Source organism: Vicia villosa, linkage group LG2 (assembly GCF_029867415.1).
Source record: "Vicia villosa cultivar HV-30 ecotype Madison, WI linkage group LG2, Vvil1.0, whole genome shotgun sequence".
NCBI lineage: Eukaryota > Viridiplantae > Streptophyta > Magnoliopsida > Fabales > Fabaceae > Vicia > Vicia villosa.
The window spans coordinates 126,840,749-126,863,729 of NC_081181.1; the positions used below are offsets into that span (position 1 = coordinate 126,840,749).

Below are 22,981 nucleotides of genomic sequence, written 5' to 3' on the forward strand. Positions count from 1 at the left end.
CGCTACAGTGCTCTTTCTTCTCTTCTCGAAGCTTCTTTTTCCGTTCATTTTACCATCAAAGTAAGGAAAAATTTCTCGTATCTTTTATCTTATATGTTCTTAAATATTTGTTTTCCTGTTTTTGTTTACTGTGACTTGATTAGTTGACATAATTAGGGTTTGACACTTAATTTGTTCTGGATATTTTGTTAGAGGCTTCAAATTCGTTACCATTTGTTCAGATATAGATATTAGGTACTTCGTAGTTTAATTCCGGCCAATTGATTTCACAATTTGGTTATGTTATTTGTTGATTTCGCAATTTTTTATGTCCGATTGATTGGTATATGTTATGTGTTTAGAATTTCAAGTATTATATTTTGGTATATTTGCGATAAATTTTGGTATAATGTTTGATAAATTTTTAATCATGTTGTTGTTTTGCTTGAAAAAATGTATGTGATTTTTTAAATTGATATGAGTGTTCCTAAGTGTTGGTTTCTTCTTGTTTTAAATGGCTGCTAATGACAAACCTGTGAAAGTGGATGCTGCTAAGAACAAATCTGACGTGAAAATGGATCCTGCTAACTTGAATTTGGATTCAAGTGATGTTCCTATAAACTGAGGTCTAAAGCTTATATAAGAAACATACTTAACTCTTCTTTCATTTTTCTTCATTTCATTCGTCTTCTCATTCTAGTTCTAGCTCTTGTGCTCTTTCTTCTCTTCTCGAAGCTTTTTGTTCCGTGCATTTTACTATCAAAGTAAGGCAAAATTTCTTGAATCTTTTATCTTTTATGTTCTTAAATCTTTTTTCTTGTTTTTGTTAAGTGTGACTTGATTAGTTGACATAATTAGGGTTTTATAGTTAATTTGTTCTGGATTTTTTGTTAGAGGCTTCAAAATTCGTTAACATTTGTTCGGATATAGATATTAGGTACTTCGTAGTTTAATTCCGGCCAATTGATTTCACAATTTGGTTATGTTATTTGTTGATTTCGCAATTTTGTATGTCTGATTGATTGGTATATGTTATGCGTTTAGAATTTCAAGTATTATATTTTGGTATATTTGCGATAAATTTTGGTATAATGTTTGATAAATTTTTAATCATGTTGTTATTTTGCTTGAAAAAATGTATGTGATTTTTTAAATTGATATGCGTGTTCCTAAGTGCTGGTTTCTTCTTGTTTTAAATGGCTGCTAATGACAAACCTGCAAAAGTGGATCCTGCTAAGAACAAATTTGACGTGAAAATGGATCCTGCTAACTTGAATTTGGATTCAAGTGATGTTCCTATAAACTGAGGTATAAAGCTTATATAAGAAACATACTTAACTCTTCTTTCATTTTTCTTCATTTTATTCGTCTTCTCATTCTCGTTCTCGCTCCTGTGCTCTTTTTTCTCTTCTCGAAGCTTCTTGTTCCGTGCATTTTACTATCAAAGTAAGGCAAAATTTCTTGAATCTTTTATATTTTATGTTCTTAAATCTTTTTTTCTTGTTAATATGAGTGTTCCTATGTTCAATAATTTTTTATGCTAATATGAGTGTTCCTATGTTCTAATTTCTTCTTGTTTTAGATGGCTACGAATGACAATCCTGTGAAAGTGGATCCTGCTAAGGACAAATCAGACGTGAAAATGGATCATGCTAACTTGAATTTGGATGCAAGTAATATGCCTATCAACTGAGGTCTAAAGTTTATATAAGAAACATACTTCACTCTTCTTTCATTTTTCTTCATTTCATTCGTCTTCTTGATCCTTCTCGTTCTCGCTACTGTGCTCTTTCTTCACATCTCGAAGCTTCTTTTTCCGTTCATTTTACCATCAAAGTAAGGCAAAATTTCTCGTATATTTTATCTTATATGTTCTTAAATCTTTGTTTTCTTGTTTTTTGTTCACAGTGACTTGATCATTTGACATAATTAGGGTTTTAAACTTAATTTGTTCTGCATTTTTTGTTAGAGGTTTCAAATTCGTTAACATTTGTTTGAATATAGATATTAGGTACTTCGTATTTTGATTTCGGCCAATTGATTTCACAATTTGTTTATGTTATTCGTTGATTTCGCAATTTTTTTATGTCCGATTGATTGGTATATGTTATGCGTTTAGAATTTCACGAATTATATTTTGGTATATTTGTGATAAATTTTGGTATAATGTTCAATAAATTTTTACCATGTTGTTGTTTTTCTTGTTAAAATGTATGTGATTTTTTATGCGGACAAATCTGACGTGAAAAAGGATCCTGCTAACTTGAATTTGGATGCAAGTGTTGTGCCTATCAACTGAGGTCTAAAGCTTATTTAATAAACATCACTCACTCTTCTTTCATTTTTCTTCATTTCATTCGTCTTCTTGATCCTTCTCGTTCTCGCTACTTTTCTCTTTCTTCTCTTCTCGAAGCTTCTTTTTCCGTTCATTTTACCATCAAAGTAAGGCAAAAGTTCTCGTATCTTTTATCCTATATGATCTTAAATCTTTGTTTTCTTGTTTTTGTTTACTGTGACTTGATTAGTTGACATAATTAGGGTTTTACACTTAATTTTTCTGCATTTTTTGTTAAAGGCTTCAAATTCGTTAACATTTGTTCGGATATAGATATTAGGTACTTCGTAGTTTGATTCCAGCCAATTGATTTCACAATTTTTTTATTTTATTCTTTGATTTCGCAATTTGTTTATGTCTGATTGATTGGTATATGTTATGAGTTTAGAATTTCAGGTATTATATTTTTTAATATTTGTGATAAATTTTGGTATAATGTTCAATATATTTTTAAACATGTTTCTATTTTGCTTATAAAAATGTATGTGATTTTTTATGCTGATATGACTGTTCCTAAATTCTGATTTCTTCTTGTTTTAGATGGCCGCTAATGAAAAATCTGTGAAAGTGGATTTTGCTGAGGACAAATCTGACGTGAAAATGGATACTACTAACTTGAAGTTGGATGCAAGTGATATGCCTATCAACTGACGTCTAAAGTTTATATAAGAAACATAGTTCACTATACTTTCATTTCTCTTCATTCCATTCGTCTTCTTGTTCTCGTTCTCGCTATTGTGCTCTTTCTTCTCTTCTCGAAGCTTCTTGTTCCGTGCATTTTACCATCAATGTAAGGCAAAATTTCTCGAATCTTTTATCTTATATGTTCTAAAATATTTGTATTCTTGTTTTTGTTTTCTATGATTTGATTAGTTGACATAATTAGGGTTTTACACTTAATCTGTGGTGCATTTTTTGTTAGACGCTTCAAATTCGTTATCATTTGTTCGGATATAGATATTGGGTACTTCGTAGTTTGATTCCGGCCAACTGATTTCACAATTTGTTTATGTTATTCCTTGATTTCGCAATTTTTTTATGTCCGATTGATTGATATATGTTATGCGTTTAGAATTTCAGGTATTATATTTTGGTATATTTGTGGTAAATTTTGGTATAATGTTCCATAAATTTTTAATCATGTTACTGTTTTGTTTGTAAAAATGTATGTGATTTTTAATGCTGATATGAGTGTTCCAAAGTTTTGGTTTATTCTTGTTTTAGATGGCTGCTAATGACAAACCTGTGTAGGTGGATCCTGCTAAGGACAAATCTGACGTGAAAATGGATCCTGCTAACTTGAATTTGGATGCAAGTGTTGTGCCTATCAACTGAGGTATAAAGCTTATATAAGAAACATAGTTCACTCTTCTTTCATTTTTCTTCATTTCATTCCTCTTCTTGATCATTCTCATTCTCGCTACTGTGCTCTTTCTTCTCTTCTCGAAGCTACTTTTTCCGTTCATTTTACCATCAAAGTAAGGCAAAATTTCTCGTATCTTTTATCTTATATGTTCTAAAATCTTTGTTTTCTTCTTTTTGTTAACTGTGACTTGATTAGTTGACATAATTAGGGTTTTACACTTAATTTGTTCTGCATTTATTGTTAGAGGCTTCAAATTCATTAACATTTGCTCGGACATAGATATTAGGTACTTCGTAGTTTAAATCCGGCCAATTGATTTCACAATTTGTTTATGTTATTAGTTGATTTCGCAATTTTTTATGTCCGATTGATTGGTATATGTTATGCGTTTAGAATTTCACGTATTATATTTTGGTATATTTGCGATAAATTTTGGTATAATGTTTGATAAATTTTTAATCATGTTGTTGTTTTGCTTGTAAAAATGTATGTGATTTTTTATATTGATATGAGTGTTCCTAAGTTCTGGTTTCTTCTAGTTTTAGATGGCTGTTAATGACAAACCTGTGAAGTGGATCTTGCTAAGGACAAATTTGACGTGAAAATGGATCCTGCTAACTTGAATTTGGATGCAAGTGTTGTGCCTATCAACCGAGGTATAAAGCTTATATAAGAAACATAGTTCACTCTTCTTTCATTTTTCTTCATTTCATTCCTCTTCTTGATCGTTCTCGCTCTCGCTCCTGTGCTCTTTCTTCTCATCTCGAAGCTTCTTTTTCCGTTCATTTTACCATCAAAGTAAGGCAAAATTTCTCGTATATTTTATCTTATATGTTCTTAAATCTTTGTTTTCTTGTTTTTGTTTACAGTGACTTGATCAGTTGACATAATTAGGGTTTTAAACTTAAATTGTTCTGCATTTTTTGTTAGAGGCTTCAAATTCGTTAACATTTGTTTGAATATAGATACTAGGTACTTCGTATTTTGATTCCAGCCAATTGATTTCACAATTTGTTTATGTTATTCGTTGATTTCGCAATTTTTTTATGTCTGATTGATTGGTATATGTTATGCGTTTAGAATTTCACGTATTATATTTTGGTATATTTGTGATAAATTTTGGTATAATTTTCAATAAATTTTTACCATGTTGTTGTTTTTCTTGTTAAAATGTATGTGATTTTTTATGCGGATATGAGTGTTCCTAAGTTATAATTTCTTCTTGTTTTAGATGGCTGCGAATGACAAACCTGTGAAAGTGGATCCTGCTAAGGACAAATCTGACGTGACAAAGGATCCTGCTAACTTGAATTTGGATGCAAGTGTTGTGCCTATCAACTGAGGTCTAAAGCTTATTTAATAAACATCACTCACTCTTCTTTCATTTTTCTTCATTTCATTCGTCTTCTTGATCCTTCTCGTTCTCGCTACTGTTCTCTTTCTTCTCTTCTCGAAGCTTCTTTTTCCGTTCATTTTACCATCAAAGTAAGGCAAAAGTTCTCGTATCTTTTATCCTATATGATCTTAAATCTTTGTTTTCTTGTTTTTGTTTACTGTGACTTGATTAGTTGACATAATTAGGTTTTTACACTTAATTTTTTCTGCATTTTTTGTTAGAGGCTTCAAATTCGTTAACATTTGTTCGGATATAGATATTAGGTACTTCGTAGTTTGATTCCAGCCAATTGATTTCACAATTTTTTTATTTTATTCTTTGATTTCGCAATTTGTTTATGTCTGAGTGATTGGTATATGTTATGCGTTTAGAATTTCAGGTATTATATTTTTTTATATTTGTGATAAATTTTGGTATAATGTTCAATATATTTTTAAACATGTTTCTATTTTGCTTATAAAAATGTATGTGATTTTTTATGCTGATATGAGTGTTCCTAAATTCTGATTTCTTCTTGTTTTAGATGGCCGATAATGAAAAACCTCTGAAAGTGGATCTTGCTAAGGACAAATCTGACGTGAAAATGGATACTACTAACTTGAAGTTGGATGCAAGTGATATGCCTATCACTTGACGTCTAAGGTTTACATATGAAACATACTTCACTATACTTTCATTTTTCTTCATTCCATTCGTCTTCTTGTTCTCGTTCTCGCTACTGTGCTCTTTCTTCTCTTCTCGAAGCTTCTTGTTCCGTGCATTTTACCATCAATGTAAGGCAAAATTTCTCGAATCTTTTATCTTATATGTTCTAAAATCTTTGTATTCTTGTTTTTGTTTACTATGATTTGATTAGTTGACATAATTAGGGTTTTACACTTAATTTGTGGTGCATTTTTTGTTAGAGGCTTCAAATTCGTTAACATTTGTTCGGATATAGATATTGGGTACTTCGTAGTTTGATTCCGGCCAACTGATTTCACAATTTGTTTATGTTATTCCTTAATTTCGCAATTTGTTTATGTCCGATTGATTGATATATGTTATGCGTTTAGAATTTCAGGTATTATATTTTGGTATATTTGTGGTAAATTTTGGTATATTGTTCCATAAATTTTTAATCATGTTACTATTTTGCTTGTAAAAATGTATGTGATTTTTAATGCTGATATGAGTGTTCCTAAGTTTTGGTTTCTTCTTGATTTAGATGGCTGCTAATGACAAACCTGTGTAGGTGGATCCTGCTAAGGACAAATCTGACGTCAAAATGGATCCTGCTAACTTGAATTTGGATGCAAGTGTTGTGCCTATCAACTGAGGTATAAATCTTATATAAGAAACATAGTTCACTCTTCTTTCATTTTTCTTCATTTCATTCCTCTTCTTGATCGTTCTCAATCTCGCTACTGTGCTCTTTCTTCTCTTCTCGAAGCTTCTTTTTCCGTTCATTTTACCATCAAAGTGAGGCAAAATTTCTCGTATCTTTTATCTTATATGTTCTAAAATCTTTGTTTTCTTGTTTTTGTTTACTGTGACTTGATTAGTTGACATAATTAGGGTTTTACACTTAATTTGTTCTGCATTTTTTTAGAGGCTTCAAATTCATTAACATTTGTTCGGACATAGATATTAGGTACTTCGTATTTTAAATCCGGCCAATTGATTTCACAATTTGTTTATGTTATTTGTTGATTTCGCAATTTTTTATGTCCGATTGATTGGTATATGTTATGCGTTTAGAATTTCAGGTATTATATTTTGGTATATTTGCGATAAATTTTGGTATAATGTTTGATAAATTTTTAATCATGTTGTGGTTTTGCTTGGAAAAATGTATGTGATTTTTTATATTGATATGAGTGTTCTTAAGTTTTGGTTTCTTCTTGTTTTAGATGGCTGCTAATGACAAACCAGTGAAAGTGAATCCTGCTTAGAACAAATCTGACTTGAAAATGGATCCTGCTAACTTGAAGTTGGATGCAAGAGATTTGCATATCAAATGAGGTCTAAAGGTTATATAAGAAACATACTTCACTCTTCTTTCATTTTTCTTCATTTCATTTGTCTTCTCGTTCTCGTTCTCGCTCAAATGCTCTTTCTTCTCTTCGCGAAGCTTCTTGTTCCGTTCATTTCACCGTCAAAGTAAGGCAAAAATTATCGAATCTTTTATCTTATATGTTCTTAAAAATTTGTTTTCCTGTTTTTGTTTACTATGAATTGATTAGTTGACATAATTAGGGTTTTACACTTAATTTGTTCTGCATTTTTTGTTAGAGGCTTCAGATTCGTTAACAGTTGTTCGGATATAGATATTAGGTACTTCGTAGTTTGATTCTGGCCAAGTGATTTCACAATTTGTTTATTTTATTCTTTGATTTCGCAATTTGTTTATGTCCGATTGATTGGTATATTTTATTCTTGATCCTTTTCGTTCTCGCTACTATGCTCTTTCTTTTCTTCTCGAAGCTTCTTTTTCCGTTCATTTTACCGTAAAATTAGGCATGATTTCTCGTATCTTTTATCTTATATGTTCTTAAATCTTTGTTTTCTTGTTTTTGTTTATTGTGACTTGATTAGTTGACATAATTAGGGTTTTAAACTTAATTTGTTCTGCATTTTTTGTTAGAGGCTTCAAATTCGTTAACATTTGTTTGAATATAGATATTAGGTACTCCGCAGTTTGATTCCGGCCAATTGATTTCACAATTTGTTTATGTTATTCGTTGATTTCGTAATTTTTTTATGTCCGATTGATTGGTATATGTTATGCGTTTAGAATTTCACGTATTATATTTTGGTATATTTGTGATAAATTTTGGTATAATGTTCAATAAATTTTTACCTTGTTGTTGTTTTTCTTGTAAAAATGTATGTGATTTTTTATGCGGATATGAGTGTTCTTAAGTTCTAATTTTTTCTTGTTTTAGATGGCCGCGAATGACCAACCTGTGAAAGTGGATCCTGCTAAGGACAAATCTGACGTGAAAATGGATCCTGCTAACTTGAATTTGGATGCAAGTGTTAAGCCTATCAACTGAGGTCTAAAGCTTATATAAGAAACATCACTCACTCTTCTTTCATTTTTCTTCATTTCATTCGTCTTCTTGATCCTCCCCGTTCTCGCAACTGTGCTCTTTCTTCTCTTCTCGAAGCTTCTTTTTCCGTTCATTTTACCATCAAAGTAAGGCAAAAGTTCTCGTATCTTTTATCTCTTATGTTCTTAAATCTTTGTTTTCTTGTTTTTGTTTACTGTGACTTGATTAGTTGACATAATTAGGGTTTTACACTTAATTTTTTCTGCATTTTTTGTTAGAGGCTTCAAATTCGTTAACATTTGTTCGGATATAGATATTAGGTGCTTTGTAGTTTGATTCCGGCCAATTTATTTCACAATTTATTTATGTTATTCGTTGATTTCGCAATTTTTTTATGTCCGATTAATTGGTATATGTTATGCGTTTAGAATTCCAGGTATTATAGTTTGGTATATTTGTGATAAATTTTGGTATAATGTTCAATAAATTTTTAATCATGTTGAAGTTTTGCTTGTAAAAATGTATGTGATTTTTTATGCTGATATGAGTATTCCTAAGTTCTAATTTCTTCTTATTTTAGATGGCTGCAAATGACAAACCTGTGAAAGTGGATCCTGCAAAGGACAAATCAGACGTGAAAATGGATACTGCTAACTTGAATTTGGATGCAAGTGTTGTGCCTATCAACTGAGGTATAAAGCTTATATAAGAAACATACTTCACTATACTTTCATTTTTCTTCATTTCATTCGTCTTCTCGTTCTCGCTACTGTGCTCTTTCTTGTCTTCTCGAAGCTTCTTGTTTCGTGCATTTTACCATCAAAGTAAGCCAAAATTTCACAAATCTTTTAACTTACATGTTCTTAAATATTCATTTTCTTGTTTTTGTTTACTGTGACTTGATAAGTTGACATAATAAGGGTTTATAACTTAATTTGTTCTGCATTTTTTTAGAGGCTTTAAATTCATTAACATTTTTTCAGATATAGATATTAGGTGCTTCGTAGTTTGATTCCGACCAATTGATTTCACAATTTGTTTATGTTATTCGTTGATTTCGCAATTTGTTTATGTCTGATTGATTGGTATATGTTATGCGTTTAGAATTTCACGTATTATATTTTGGTATATTTTTGATAAATTTTGGTATAATGTTCAATAAAGTTTTAAACATGTTGTTGTTTTCTTGTAAAAAGGTATGTGATTTTTAATGCTGATATGAGTGTTCCTAAGTTTCGGTTTCTGTTTGTTTTAGATTGCTACTAATGACAAACCTGTGAAAGTGGATCCTGCTAAGGACAAATCTGACGTGAAAATGGATTCTGCTAACTTGAAGTTGGATGCAAGTGATGTGCATTTCAACTAAGGTCTAAAGCTTATATAAAAACATACTTCACTCTTCTTTCATTTTTCTTCATTTCATTCGTCTTCTCATTCTCGTTCTCGCTCTGGCGCTCTTTCTTCTCTTCTCGAAGTTTTTTGTTCCGTTCTTTTTACCATCAAAGTAACGCAAAATTTCTCGAATCTTTTATATTATATGTTCTTAAATATTTGTTTTCCTATTTTTGTTTACTATGACTTGATTAGTTGACATAATTAGGGTTTTACACTTAAGTTGTTCTGCATTTTTTGTTAGAGGCTTCAAATTCGTTAACATTTGTTCAGATATAGATATTAGGTACTTCGTAGTTTGATTCCAGCCAATTGATTTCACAATTTGTTTATGTTATTTGTTGTATTCGCAATTTGTTTATGTCCGATTGATTGGTATATGTTATGCGTTTAAAATTTTAGATATTATATTTTGGTATATTTGTGATAAATTTTGGTAAAATGTTCGATAACTTTTTAATCTTGTTGCTGATATGAGTGTTCCTAAGTTCTGGTTTCTTCTTGTTTTAGATGGCTGGTAATGAAATACTTGTGAAAGAGGATGCTGCTAAGGAAAAATTTGACGTGAAAATGGACCCCATTATCTGGAAGTTTTAAGCAAGTGTTGTGCCTATCAACTGAGGTCTAAAGCTTATATAAGAAACATACTTCACTCTTCTTTTGCTTTTCTTCATTTCATTCGTCTTCTCGTTCTCGATTCTATGCTCTTTCTTTTCTTCTCGAAGCTTCTTGCTCCCTGAATTTTACCATCAAAGTAAGGCAAAATTTCTCGAATCTTTTATCTTATCTGTTCTTAAATATTCGTTTTCTTGTTTTTGTTTACTGTGACTTGATTAGTTGACATAATTAGGGTTTTACACTTAAATTGTTCTGCATTTTTTTAGAGGCTTCAAATTCGTTAACATTTGTTCGGATATAGATATTAGGTACTTCGTAGTTTCATTTCGCCCAACTGATTTCACAATTTGTATATGTTATTCGTTGATTTGGCAATTTGTTTATGTCTGATTGATTTGTATATGTTATGCGTTTAGAATTTCAGGTATTATATTTTGGTATATTTATGATAAATTTTGGTATAATGTTCAATAAATTTTTAAACAAGTTATTTTTCTTATAAAAATGTATGTAATTTTTTATGCTGATATGAGTGTTCCTAAGTTCTGATTTCTTCGTGTTATAGATGTCTGCTAATGACAAACCTGTGAAAGTAGATCCTGCAAAGGACAAATCAGACGTGAAAATGGGTACTGCTAACTTGAATTTGGATGCAAGTGATGTGCCTATCAACTGAGGTCTAAAGCTTATATAAGAAACATACTTCACTCTTCTTTTATTTTTCTTCATTCAATTCATCATCTCGTTCTCGTTCTCGCCCCTCTGCTCTTTCTTCTCTTCTCGAAGCTTCTTGTTCCGTGCATTTTACCATCAAACTAAGGCAAAATTTATCGAATCTTTTATCTTCTATGTTCTTAAATCTTTGTTTTCTTATTTTTGTTTACTGTGACTTGGTTAGTTGACATAATTAGGATTTTACACTTAATTAGTTCTGCATTTTTTGTTAGAGGCTTCAAATTCGTTAACATTTATTCGGATATAGATATTAGATACTTCATAATTTGATTCCGGCCAATTGATTTCACAATTTATTTATGTTATTTTTTGTATTCACAATTTGTTCATGTTCGATTGATTTGTATATGTTATGCAATTAGAATTTCAGGTATTATGTTTTGGTATATTTGTGATAAATTTTGGTATAATGTTCAATACATTTTTAATCATGTTGTTGTTTTGCTTGTAAAAATGAATGTGATTTTTTATGCTGATATGAGTGTTCCTAAGTTCAGGCTTCTTCTTGTTTTAGATGGCTGTTAATGACAAACCTGTGAAGTGGATCTTGCTAAGGACAAATCTGACGTGAAAATGGATCCTGCTAACTTGAATTTGGATGCAAGTGTTGTGCCTATCAACTGAGGTATAAAGCTTATATAAGAAAAATGGTTCACTCTTTTTTCATTTTTCTTCATTTCATTCCTCTTATTGATCGTTCTCGTTCTCGCTACTGTGCTCTTTCTTCTCTTCTCGAAGCCTCTTGTTCCGTGCAGTTTACCATCAAAGTAAGGCAGAATTTTTCGAATCTTTTATCTTATATGTTCATAAATCTTTGTTTTCTTGTTTTTGTTTACTGTGACTTGATTAGTTGACATAATTAGGGTTTTACACTTAATTTGTTGTGCATTTTTTGTTCGGATATAGATATTAGGTACTTCATAGTTTGATTCCGACCAATTGATTTCACAATTTATTTATCTTATTCGTTGATTGATTGGTATCGGTTATGCGTTTAGAATTTCAGGTATTGTATTTTGGTATATTTGTGATAAATTTTGGTATAATGTTGGATAAATTTTTAATCATGTTGTTGTTTTGCTTGAAAAAATGTATGTGATTTTTTATGCTGATATGAGTGTTCCTAAGTTCTGGTTTCTTCTTGTTTTAGATGGCTGCTAATGAAATACCTGTGAAAGTGGATCATGCTAAGGACAAATATGACGTGAAAATGGATCCTGCTATCTTGAAGTTGGATGCAAGTGTTGTGCCTATAAACTGAGGTCTAAAGCTTTTATTAGTTTACATAATTAGGGTTTTACACTTAATTGGTTATGCATTTTTTTAGAGGCTTCAAATTTGTTAACATTTTTTCGGATATAGATATTAGGTACTTCGTAATTTGATTCCGGCCAATTGCTTTCACAATTTGTGTATGTTATTCGTTGATTTCGCAATTTTTTTATGTCCGATTGTTTGGAATATGTTATGCGTTTAGAATTTCATGTATTATATTTTGGTATATTTGTGAAAAAATTTGGTATAATGTTCAATACATTTTTAATCATGTTGCTGTTATGCTTGTAAAAATGTTTGTGATTTTTTATGCCGATATGAGTGTTCCTAAGTTATGGTTTCTTCTTGTTTTAGATGGCAGCTAATTACAAACATGTGAAAGTGGATCCTGCTAAGGATAAATCTGACGTGAAAATGGATCCCGCTAACTTGAATTTGGATGCAAGTGTTGTGCCTATCAATTGAGATCTAAAGCTTATATAAGAAACATACTTCACTCTTCTTTAATTTTTCTTCATTCCATTCGTCTTCGCGTTCTCGTTCTCGCTTTTGTGCTCTTTCTTCTCTTCTCGAAGCATCTTGTTCCGTTCATTTTACCATCAAAGTAAGGCAAAATTTCTCGAATCTTTTATCTTATATGTTCATAAATCTTTGTTTTCTTGTTTTAGTTTACCGTGACTTTATTAGTTGACATAATTAGGAATTAACACTTAATTTGTTCTGCATTTTTTGTTAGAGGCTTCAAATTCGTTAACATTTGTTCGGATATAGATATTAGGTACTTCATAGTTTTATTCCGGCCAATTGATTTCACAATTAGTTTATATTATTTTTTGTATTCGCAATTTGTTTATGTCCGATTGATTGGTATATGTTATGCGTTTAGAATTTCAGGTATCATGTTTTGGTATATTTGTGATAAATTTTGGTATAATGTTCAATACATTTTTAATCATGTTGTTGTTATGCTTGTAAAAATATATGTGATTTTTTATGCTGATATCAGTGTTCCTAAGTTCTGGTTTGTTCTTGTTTTAGATGGCTGCTAATGAGAAACCTTTGAAAGTGGATCTTGCAAAGGACAAACCAGAAGTGAAAATGAATCCTGCTAACTTTAATTTGGATGCAAGTGTTTTGCCTATCAACTGAGGTCTAAAGCTTATATAAGAAACATTGTTCACTCTTCTTTCATTTTTCTTCATTTCATTCGTCTTCTCCTTCTCGTTCTCGCACTATGCTCTTTCTTCTCTATTTGAAGGTTCTTGTTCCGTACATTTAATATCAAAGTAAGGCAAAATTTCTAGAATCTTTTATCTTATATGTTCTTAAATATTGGTTTTCTAGTTTTTGTTAACTGTGACTTGATTAGTTGACATAATTAGGGTTTTAAACTTAATTTGTTGTGCATTTTTTGTTAAAGGCTTCAAATTCGTTAACATTTGTTCGGTTATAGATATTAGGTACTTCGTAGTTTGATTCCGGCCAATTGATTTCACAATTTGTTTATGTTATTCATTGATTTTTCAATTTGTTTATGTCTTATTGATTGGTATATGTTATGTGTTTAGAACATCAGGTATTATATTTTGGTATATTTGTGATAAATTTTGGTATAATGTTCGATAAATTTTTAATCATGTTGTTGTTTTGCTTGTAAAAATGTATGTGATTTTTTATGCTGATATAAGTGTTCCTAAGTTCTGGTTTCTTCTTGTTTTAGATGGCTGCTAATGAAATACTTGTGAAAGAGGATCCTGCAAAGGACAAATCTGACGTGAAAATGGATCCTGCTAACTTGAAGTTGGATGCAAGTGAGATGCCTATCAACTGAGGTCTAAAGTTTATATAAGAAACATACTTCACTCTTCTTTCATTTTTCTTCATTTCATTCGTCTTCTTGATCCTTCTCATTCTCGCTACTGTGCTCTTTCTTCTCTTCTCAAAGCTTCTTTTTCCGTTCGTTTTACCATCAAAGTAAGGCAAAATTTCTCGTAGATTTTATCTTATATGTTCTTAAAACTTTGTTTTCTTGTTTTTGTTTACAGTGACTTGATCAGTTGACATAATTAGGGTTTTAAACTTAATTTGTTCTGCATTTTTTGTTAGAGGCTTTAAATTCGTTAACATTTGTTTGGATATAGATATTAGGTACTTCGTAGTTTGATTCCGGTCAATTGATTTCACAATTTGTTTATGTTATTCGTTGATTTCGCAATTTTTTTATGTCCGATTGATTGGTATATGTTATGCGTCTAGAATTTCACGTATTATATTTTGGTATATTTGTGATAAATTTTGGTATAATGTTCAATAAATTTTTACCATGTTGTTGCTTTTCTTGTAAAAATGTATGTGCTTTTTTATGCGGATATGAGTGTTCCTAAGTTCTAATTTCTTCTTGTTTTAGATGGCTGCGAATGACAAACCTGTGAAAGTGGATCCTGCTAAGGACAAATCTGACGTGAAAATGGATCCTGCTAACTTGAATTTGGATGCAAGTGTTGTGCCTATCAACTGAGGTCTAAAGCTTATTTAATAAACATCACTCACTTTTCTTTCATTTTTCTTCATTTCATTCGTCTTCTTCATCCTTCTCGTTCTCGCTACTGTTCTGTTTCTTCTCTTCTCGAAGCTTCTTTTTCCATTCATTTTACCATCAAAGTAAGGCAAAATTAATCGAATCTTTTATCTTATATGTTGTTAAATCTTTGTTTTCTTATTTTTGTTTACTGTGACTTGATTAGTTGACATAATTAGGATTTTACACTTAACTAGCTCCGCATTTTTTGTTAGAGGCTTCAAATTCGTTAACATTTATTCGGATATAGATATTATGTACTTCATAATTTGATTCCGGCCAATTGATTTCACAATTTATTTATGTTATTTTTTGTATTCCCAATTTGTTTATGTCCGATTGATTGGTATATGTTATGCAATTATGATTTCAGGTATTATGTTTTGGTATATTTGTGATAAATTTTGGTATAATGTTCATTACATTTTTAATCATGTTGTTGTTTTGCTTGTAAAAATGAATGTGATTTTTTATGCTGATATAAGTGTTCCTAAGTTCAGGTTTCTTCTTGTTTTAGATGGCTGTTAATGACAAACCTGTGAAGTGGATCTTGCTAAGGACAAATTTGATGTGAAAATGGATCCTGCTAACTTGAATTTGGATGCAAGTGTTGTGCCTATCAACCGAGGTATAAAGCTTATATAAGAAACATAGTTCACTCTTCTTTCATTTTTCTTCATTTCATTCCTCTTCTTGATCGTTCTCGCTCTCGCTCCTGTGCTCTTTCTTCTCATCTCGAAGCTTCTTTTTCCGTTCATTTTACCATCAAAGTAAGGCAAAATTTCTCGTATATTTTATTTTATATGTTCTTAAATATTTGTTTTCTTGTTTTTGTTTAAAGTGACTTGATCAGTTGACATAATTAGGGTTTTAAACTTAAATTGTTCTGCATTTTTTGATAGAGGCTTCAAATTCGTTAACATTTGTTTGAATATAGATACTAGGTACTTCGTATTTTGATTCCGGCCAATTGATTTCACAATTTGTTTATGTTATTCGTTGATTTCGCAATTTTTTTATGTCCGATTGATTGGTATATGTTATGCGTTTAGAATTTCACGTATTATATTTTGGTATATTTGTGATAAATTTTGGTATAATTTTCAATAAATTTTTACCATGTTGTTGTTTTTCTTGTTAAAATGCATGTGATTTTTCATGCGGATATGAGTGTTCCTAAGTTCTAATTTCTTCTTGTTTTAGATGGCTGCTAATGACAAACCTGTGAAAGTGAATCCTGCTAACGACAAATCTGACGTGACAATGGATTCTGATAACTTGAAGTTGGATGCAAGTGATGTGTCTATCAATTGAGGTCTAAAGCTAATATAAGAAACATACTTCACTCTTCTCTCATTTTTCTTCATTTCATTTGTCTTCTCGTTCTGTTTCTCGCTACTGTGCTCTTTCTTATCTTCTCGAAGCTTCTTTTTCCGTGCATTTTACCATCAAAGTAAGGCAAAATTTCATGATTTTTTTTACTTATATGTTCTTAAATCTTCGTTTTCTTGTTTTTGTTTACTGTGACTTGATTAGTTGACATAATTAGGGTTTATTACTTAGTTTGTTCTGCATTTTTTTAGAGGCTACAAATTCGTTAATATTTGTTCTGATATAGATATTAGGTACTTCGTAGTTTGATTCCGAACAATTGATTTCACAATTTGTTTATGTTATTCGTTGATTTCGCAATTTGTTTATGTCGGATTTATTGGTATATGTTATTATTTTAGAATTTCACGTATTATATTTTGGTATATTTGTGATAAGTTTTGGTATAATGTTCAATAAATTTTTAAACATGCTGCTGTTTTTCTTGTAAAAATGTATGTGATTTCTTATGCTGATATGAGTGTTCCTAAGTTCTAATTTCTTCTTGTTTTTGATTTGTTGACATAATTAGGGTTTTAAACTTAATTTGTTCTGCATTTTTTTAAAGGCTTCAAATTCGTTAACATTTGTTAGGATATAGATATTAGGTACTTCGTAGTTTGATTCCGGCCAATTGATTTCACAATTTATGTATGCTATTCGTTGATTTCGCAATTTGTTTATGTCTGGTTGATTGATATATGTTATGCGTTTAGAATTTCAGGTATTATAGTTTTGTATATTTGTGATAAATTTTGGTATAATAATCGATAAAGTTTTAATCATGTTGCTGTTTTGCTTGTAAAAATGTATGTGATTTTTAATGCTGATATGAGTGTTCCTAAGTTGTGGTTTCTTCTTATTTTAGATGGCTGCTAATGACAAACCTATGAAAGTGGATCCTGTTAAGGACAAATCTTACGTGAAAATGGATCCTGCTAACTTGAATTTGGATGCAAGTGTTGTGCCTATCAACTGAGGTCTAAAGCTTATATAAGAAACATACTTCACACTTCTTTCATTTTTCTTCATTTAATTCGTATTCTTAGAACCATGGCAGGTAATTCCTTGGGTGCAGGTACGCTTGTCAGAACCATGGCAGGTAATTCCATGGGTGCAGGTAAGCTTGTCAGAACCATGACAAGTGATCCCTTTGGTGCAGGTAAGCTTGTCAGAACCATGGCAGGTAATTCCTTTTATGCAGGTAAGTTTGCTAGAACCATAGCAAATGATTCCTTTTATACAGGTACGCTTGTCAGAACCATGGTAGGTAATTCCTTGGTGTCGCACACTCGCGAAAATGTGAACAGAGTCGCCACCAATATATTTATCCCAAAGAGGGAAAGGAATATCAGAAAACCTAGAATAAAGAAAGGATAAGAAAAGGTCTTGCGACCAAAGATCGGGTAAGAAGTCGGTTACGCAAGGGGAAGGTATTAGCACCCCTCACGTCTGTGGTACTCCACAGGATCCACTTATGTTTGTTCTATTCTAAGGGTGTATAAATCTATAGATTAAGCTTAATGCAAAAGGAATGCATGCAAATGAAAGAAAAGGAAATACGGGGAAAAAAGGTTTATAAATAGTTGTGCTCGCTTAGGCCCCGCGACCTAATGCCTTTGTATCCTTTTCAGGAATCAGAGCGCCGTAGTTCGGCTCTTTAGTTTTTTTTTGTTTTTGTGTTTTTTAATGGACAGAGTTACATTTGCAATCTAGCGTCAGGATAACAGCTCGTTGAGTGGAGTCTTATGCGTTACCAGTCTGCGATCGAAAGGAAGCAACATGTCCGATTAAAGGGAAAGAAAGCCTCGGGGCAAGAGAGAGAAGAGAGAATATTGGTTTGTGTTTTTTAGGTGTAACTAGTAAAGGACCCGTGCGCCCACACGGGTCACGTAAAGTCGGTGTAAAAATCAAATGGATATAATATTGTTATGGTTAAATAATAAATTTAAAAAAAACGACATATATATATATATATAAACAATAATCAACATTTCATAATGATTGATAAATAATTATTTATTATTTTGACAGAAAAAAAATAATAAATAAATAAATAAATAGAATAAAAAAATTATTAATAATAGTTGCGATAGAGAGGAAAAGAACATTTTAACATAGATGTAATATTTTTTATATTAAGTAATCTTATATGTTTGATAATGTATCAAAAAAAATTATTGAAATTTGTGGACTACATTATAAATATTAAATAAATATAATATTGTTATGGTTAAATAATTATATTAAACAAAATGAAATATGTATATAACAGAAAATAATTAAATCGTAAATATTACGAATTAAAGCTGAAATATGTATGAAAAAAAATAAATAAATAATTAGAACACAATAACAATTATTATTAATTATGAAATAGAAAAAAAAAACATTAGAACTCTTTATTTTATAGTTTTTATGCTAATATTGTTTTCTTTTTTTATATTGTGATTTATTAAATCAATTTATATAAATTAATGATATAGTTGATTTGACTATTATAATTTTTTATGTATAAGAATTAATACTTTATATAATATCAAAATTTTGTTTTATTTTCTTAAGCTTTAAAAAATAAATGAATAAATAAATATGAACCATTATTATTAATTATGAAAGAGAAAAAAATAAATAGAACTCTTTATTTTGTAATTTTTAAGTTAATGAATCTTAACGTGTGATATTGAATGAAAAGAAATACTTTAAGTTTTGGATTACATTATAAAATAAACAAACATCAATATGTTAGTTTTTCCACACAATTAGAAAATTGACTAATATATAAATAACGTGGAATTAATTAATACTCTTAAAAAGGGTTGATTGTATTTAGTTCTGCATGCACAGAAAAAGTGGGCTTCTCCAGTTTCCAAAATCTCTTGCACGTTTACCTACTAAAGAGAAGTCTAATAGGTAATAGGCTTTTGTGTATATATGGTGAACAACACTTGTTAACTCCCACACTTCAAGTAAGAAAGGGCGAACATTAAAGCAGAAAGTTGGAGCAAAAATGGGTAGTTTTTCCCAAGTAGCCAAAGCTTGCAGGTGGTTGATCTTCTTCTTTTAATCCTGCTTTTTTCTTTCGTTTGTTTTCTGTGGATTCTGAGTCTGTTCGATGCTTGTTTCTTATGTAGGTCCTTGAAGTTTCTTGTCGTTGAGGACCCTGTTGAACGATTCACAATAAAACGAAGGATGAAGCAGAGATCCAAGCAACTCCGAATGAGGTTGAGAACGAAGAAACGGCGGATTACCAGGTTGTGCAGTGAGTGGGCTTTACATGCAATCAACAATGTTGCATGCGGCTGGGAAAGGGGGAGTAAGATTAAGAACATATCAATGGTGTGGCAGAGTGAGATGCTTGAAATCAAATGGTCGGGGAAGCATCAGGAAATTAGGGCTGGTTTGGGTTTTGCTTTATTGGAAGACGTTCAATTTGTGGCTGATGTTATGGGAAGTGTGGGACTAGAGATAAATCCCAGAATGGTTGAGATATCCAATTCAGTGTATCTTGGTAGGATCTCCTTTGAACGTGAAAGGTATAACATTTTTATTCAACGACTGTATTGAAAGAAGAAGATATTAGGTTAGATGAGTTTAATTCCATTCCACGCATTAACTCTGTGTTTGTCTTCTGTATGACAGTGACTGGATGATATGGGCAGAGTTGGTGAAGAAGCTTAAAACAATGGTTAGGAATATCTCTGTAGACACAAAATCTATTTTAATAGCTACATTAAATGATTTGTTTGTTGATCCGTATGCTACTGGTAATTTTGTGAAATTGTGATTGTTGTGTAATGCAGGTTTAGGTGTTGATGGCCAGGTTGGATGAAGTGGTTTTGCAGTTTTGGAAGAGCAGCAGTTTGTTTTGAATGATGTTGCTGGGTTATTTTGTTTTAAATCTATGAAGTTTAATGTAATGTTTGGAACTTTTTTTATGTTATATTGATAATTTGTATTTGAATTGTAACAGACAATGGTTTGATAACCTTTTTTGTAATTCCAATATCATAGTTTTATGATTTGGACCGATGCTTGAACATTTAAATGATTATTATCATGGTTTACTTTAGTTTAATTGGTGTTGTTATTGTAATGTGGCTATGCTTTCAGATTTATTTAATTTGTGTAAGATGTGTAAGTTAATAGGATCCAAGTGTTAATGATATATAGTAAAAAAAGTAAACATAAGGATACCATTATATGAAAGTAATATTTTAGCAACATTTGCAGTTCAATATAATTGGTAATAGTAGACTTGTAGAGAAAAAAGCATCTGAAAGCACAGATTATGTATGGTATTTTTTTAAAAAGATTAAGTGTTTAAAATTATTTATACTTTTTTTAATAGAATATTAAGTGTTTAAAAATAGGTATAGTATTTTTTTAAAAATTATTTATTGATTCCTAATTATTACATGAGTGGAAAAAAATAACTTGACAATTTTTGTTTGAAATATTTGCTCTAACATATACATATTAATTTTAAAAAATTATATATTAAGTATTTATAAAATAATATGTGACTTAATTTCTGGTTGTGATAAATTTTATTTTGCTATTAAATTTGATAAAATAAACTAATAGTTTATTTAAAAATAGTTGATAACATCTAATAATTGCCCCTAAAAATTGGGTTCTACTATATAGGTATAAAAAAAAATACTTATTTACTTTTTTGCTGTTTAGAATTCCGGGAAATATGGTAAAGAGGAGGTAATAAAAAACAAAAAAAAAAGGAGAACACAAATATAAAAACACTGCATGGTATTGGTGAAGCTAAAAAAAGTAGTGTATGCATGTCTATTTGAGGTTAACGGATGCTGATAACATAAATGCATTTTTTTAGTTACAATACAAAGCGTTGTTCCAAATGTTTAGTAATTGCTTTGGTTACACCGTGGATAATAAGGAACAGTTATGATTGATTAAATAGGTGTCATTTATTGAAGAAGCCTGGGGAAACTGAAGCGTGCAAGGTATAGTCACGATATATTTTGGACTATTCACATTACATCACTTTTACTGATTTCATTCCTCTTGTTTAGAAAAAAAACAGACATTTCTTCAAGAGATACTAAGAAATGAAGACACTGAGGGGTGGACGAAAGCCAACGCATGGGTGGATATCAGACGACGATGAAGGTGTCATGAGGTCAGAAACATTATTTCCTCCTCTATTTCAGTTGTTGGGATTTTTTCCAGCCCCGATCTATTTAGGTTTTAGGGTTTTTTTGATTTATTCTGCATGATAAAATGGTTTTGTGTGAGTTTTAGAAAATGATGTGAATGGAGTAGAACCCTTACTATTTCTGAAATTCACGTTTCGGAATATTGTGAAAGTTTGACTTATCTTTGTTTGGCTGTTAGTGTTACTCATTATTTCCTAATAGTTTTCATTTTCGGTCCAGATTGTCATCTTATATCTATTTTCAAGTTGTTAATCTTGAAATTTTAAGCTTATTTAAGTAAGACTTGCGGTTATTATTGTTTATTTCTCCTTCAAAACGTCCTAACGGAGTTACAACTGTTCTTCCAGTGAGGAGACAGCATTGATTGAGATAGAGAAACTCGTGAATGAGGTTGCAGATGGTTCTGAAAAACAATCTTGTGCCAGGTCTGTTAGAAAAGATAGGACAAAATCGAAGAAATCTGTTTCATTTGCAGAAACTTCTTTGAATGCCCCTGTAGTTGTTCCAATGTCGTAAACACAGTTGTTCCTATAAGGAATGTTAAGGTTGAACAGCTTGATGTCCCCCTTGTCTCTGGGAACGATAATCAACCAAATAGCAAAACCACTGAGAACTCCAACACTGTTGTTGAGAAAACAGTTGCAAAGAAAGCAAGTGTCCTTGGTAAGAGAACAAATATGCAGGCTGAGTGCAGTACTGCCAACAAAAGAACTGTGAAAATTGCAAAAAAGGGCAAAAATGTTTCAAATGTTAGGATAAGAATGTGGGGGGGAAAGCCAACTTACTGCTGGGATATTGCTATAAAGAATTCAAAAGTAAAGAAGGATAATGTCCAGGTAAGCATGCTCGAAATTTACCTTGTATTTTAATACTTTGCTGATGTCAAGTGTTTGATCAATGGAATCTCTGTGTTGTTGCAGCATTTCCCTAAGCAGATAGCAATAGACTGCTTGGCAAGTAATCAGGAGGAGGTAACCATTAGAGATTGTGATTTGTATCAACAATTCAAGTGTACTGTGAAGACGGCATATCGTAACGGGGTTCCAAGTCCATCTGAGAAATACATGACTAAAGGCTGGTACGCATATGTGAAGGCCAAAGGGTTCAAGAGAGGTGACAAACTTACATGTCAATTGGCCCGACATGGTACTTTCATTTATGTTACGATGAAGAAGAAATGATGGGTCTTGGAAATTTGTGGAAGAAACTTGCTAATCGTTATGTTGTTTAAGTGTTTTCAGTATAAACTCTTTTTCCTTTATGTATGGGGGAATTTAAGTATTTTTGTTGGATGGCATTTTGTGTTGAACTTTTCCTGCAATGCTCCTTAACTCTATCAAAACTCAACTATCTTTTTTGTTTAAATTCTAATGGTTACATCTTTTTTATAATTCTGCTGTTATGGTATCTATAAGTTTATTTGTATGTTATGGATAACTATTTTGGCACCTAACTTTAATGTGAATCATATGTTTGGAATATGAAAACTATTATTCTGTTACAATGCTGTCATTTAGAATATGAATTCTTTTTTTACTGTATTTGTTAAGAAAGTGAAAAATATTTCAAAAATACATAAGTCCATACTCTATTGGATATTTAAATAGATGTTTTTCATAATAAAAAAAATATATGAATTAATTTATGTTGTATTGCGAGTAAAATAAGATTTATATTGAAACATATATAACAAAATTAAAAAAAGTAAT

The 22,981-nt window shown here is 30.8% G+C and overlaps 1 protein-coding gene across 1 annotated transcript; it reads left to right on the plus strand.

Annotated features, from left to right (window-relative positions):
* Positions 1–1,175: 1,175 nt before the first annotated feature.
* Positions 1,176–17,059, plus strand: LOC131649965 (uncharacterized). Its single transcript, XM_058919705.1, has 30 exons — positions 1,176–1,271; positions 1,562–1,652; positions 2,703–2,710; positions 2,855–2,945; positions 3,387–3,394; positions 3,566–3,629; positions 4,253–4,336; positions 4,761–4,768; positions 4,912–5,002; positions 5,448–5,455; positions 5,600–5,690; positions 6,817–6,824; positions 6,969–6,995; positions 8,004–8,094; positions 8,540–8,547; positions 8,692–8,784; positions 9,367–9,462; positions 10,014–10,067; positions 10,687–10,782; positions 12,007–12,099; positions 12,486–12,578; positions 13,170–13,260; positions 13,700–13,707; positions 13,852–13,938; positions 14,539–14,629; positions 15,254–15,337; positions 15,762–15,769; positions 15,913–16,003; positions 16,797–16,804; positions 16,949–17,059. The coding sequence occupies exons 1-30, from the start codon at positions 1,176–1,178 to the stop codon at positions 17,057–17,059; spliced, it is 1,878 nt and encodes a 625-aa protein (XP_058775688.1).
* The last annotated feature ends 5,922 nt before the right edge of the window (positions 17,060–22,981 follow it).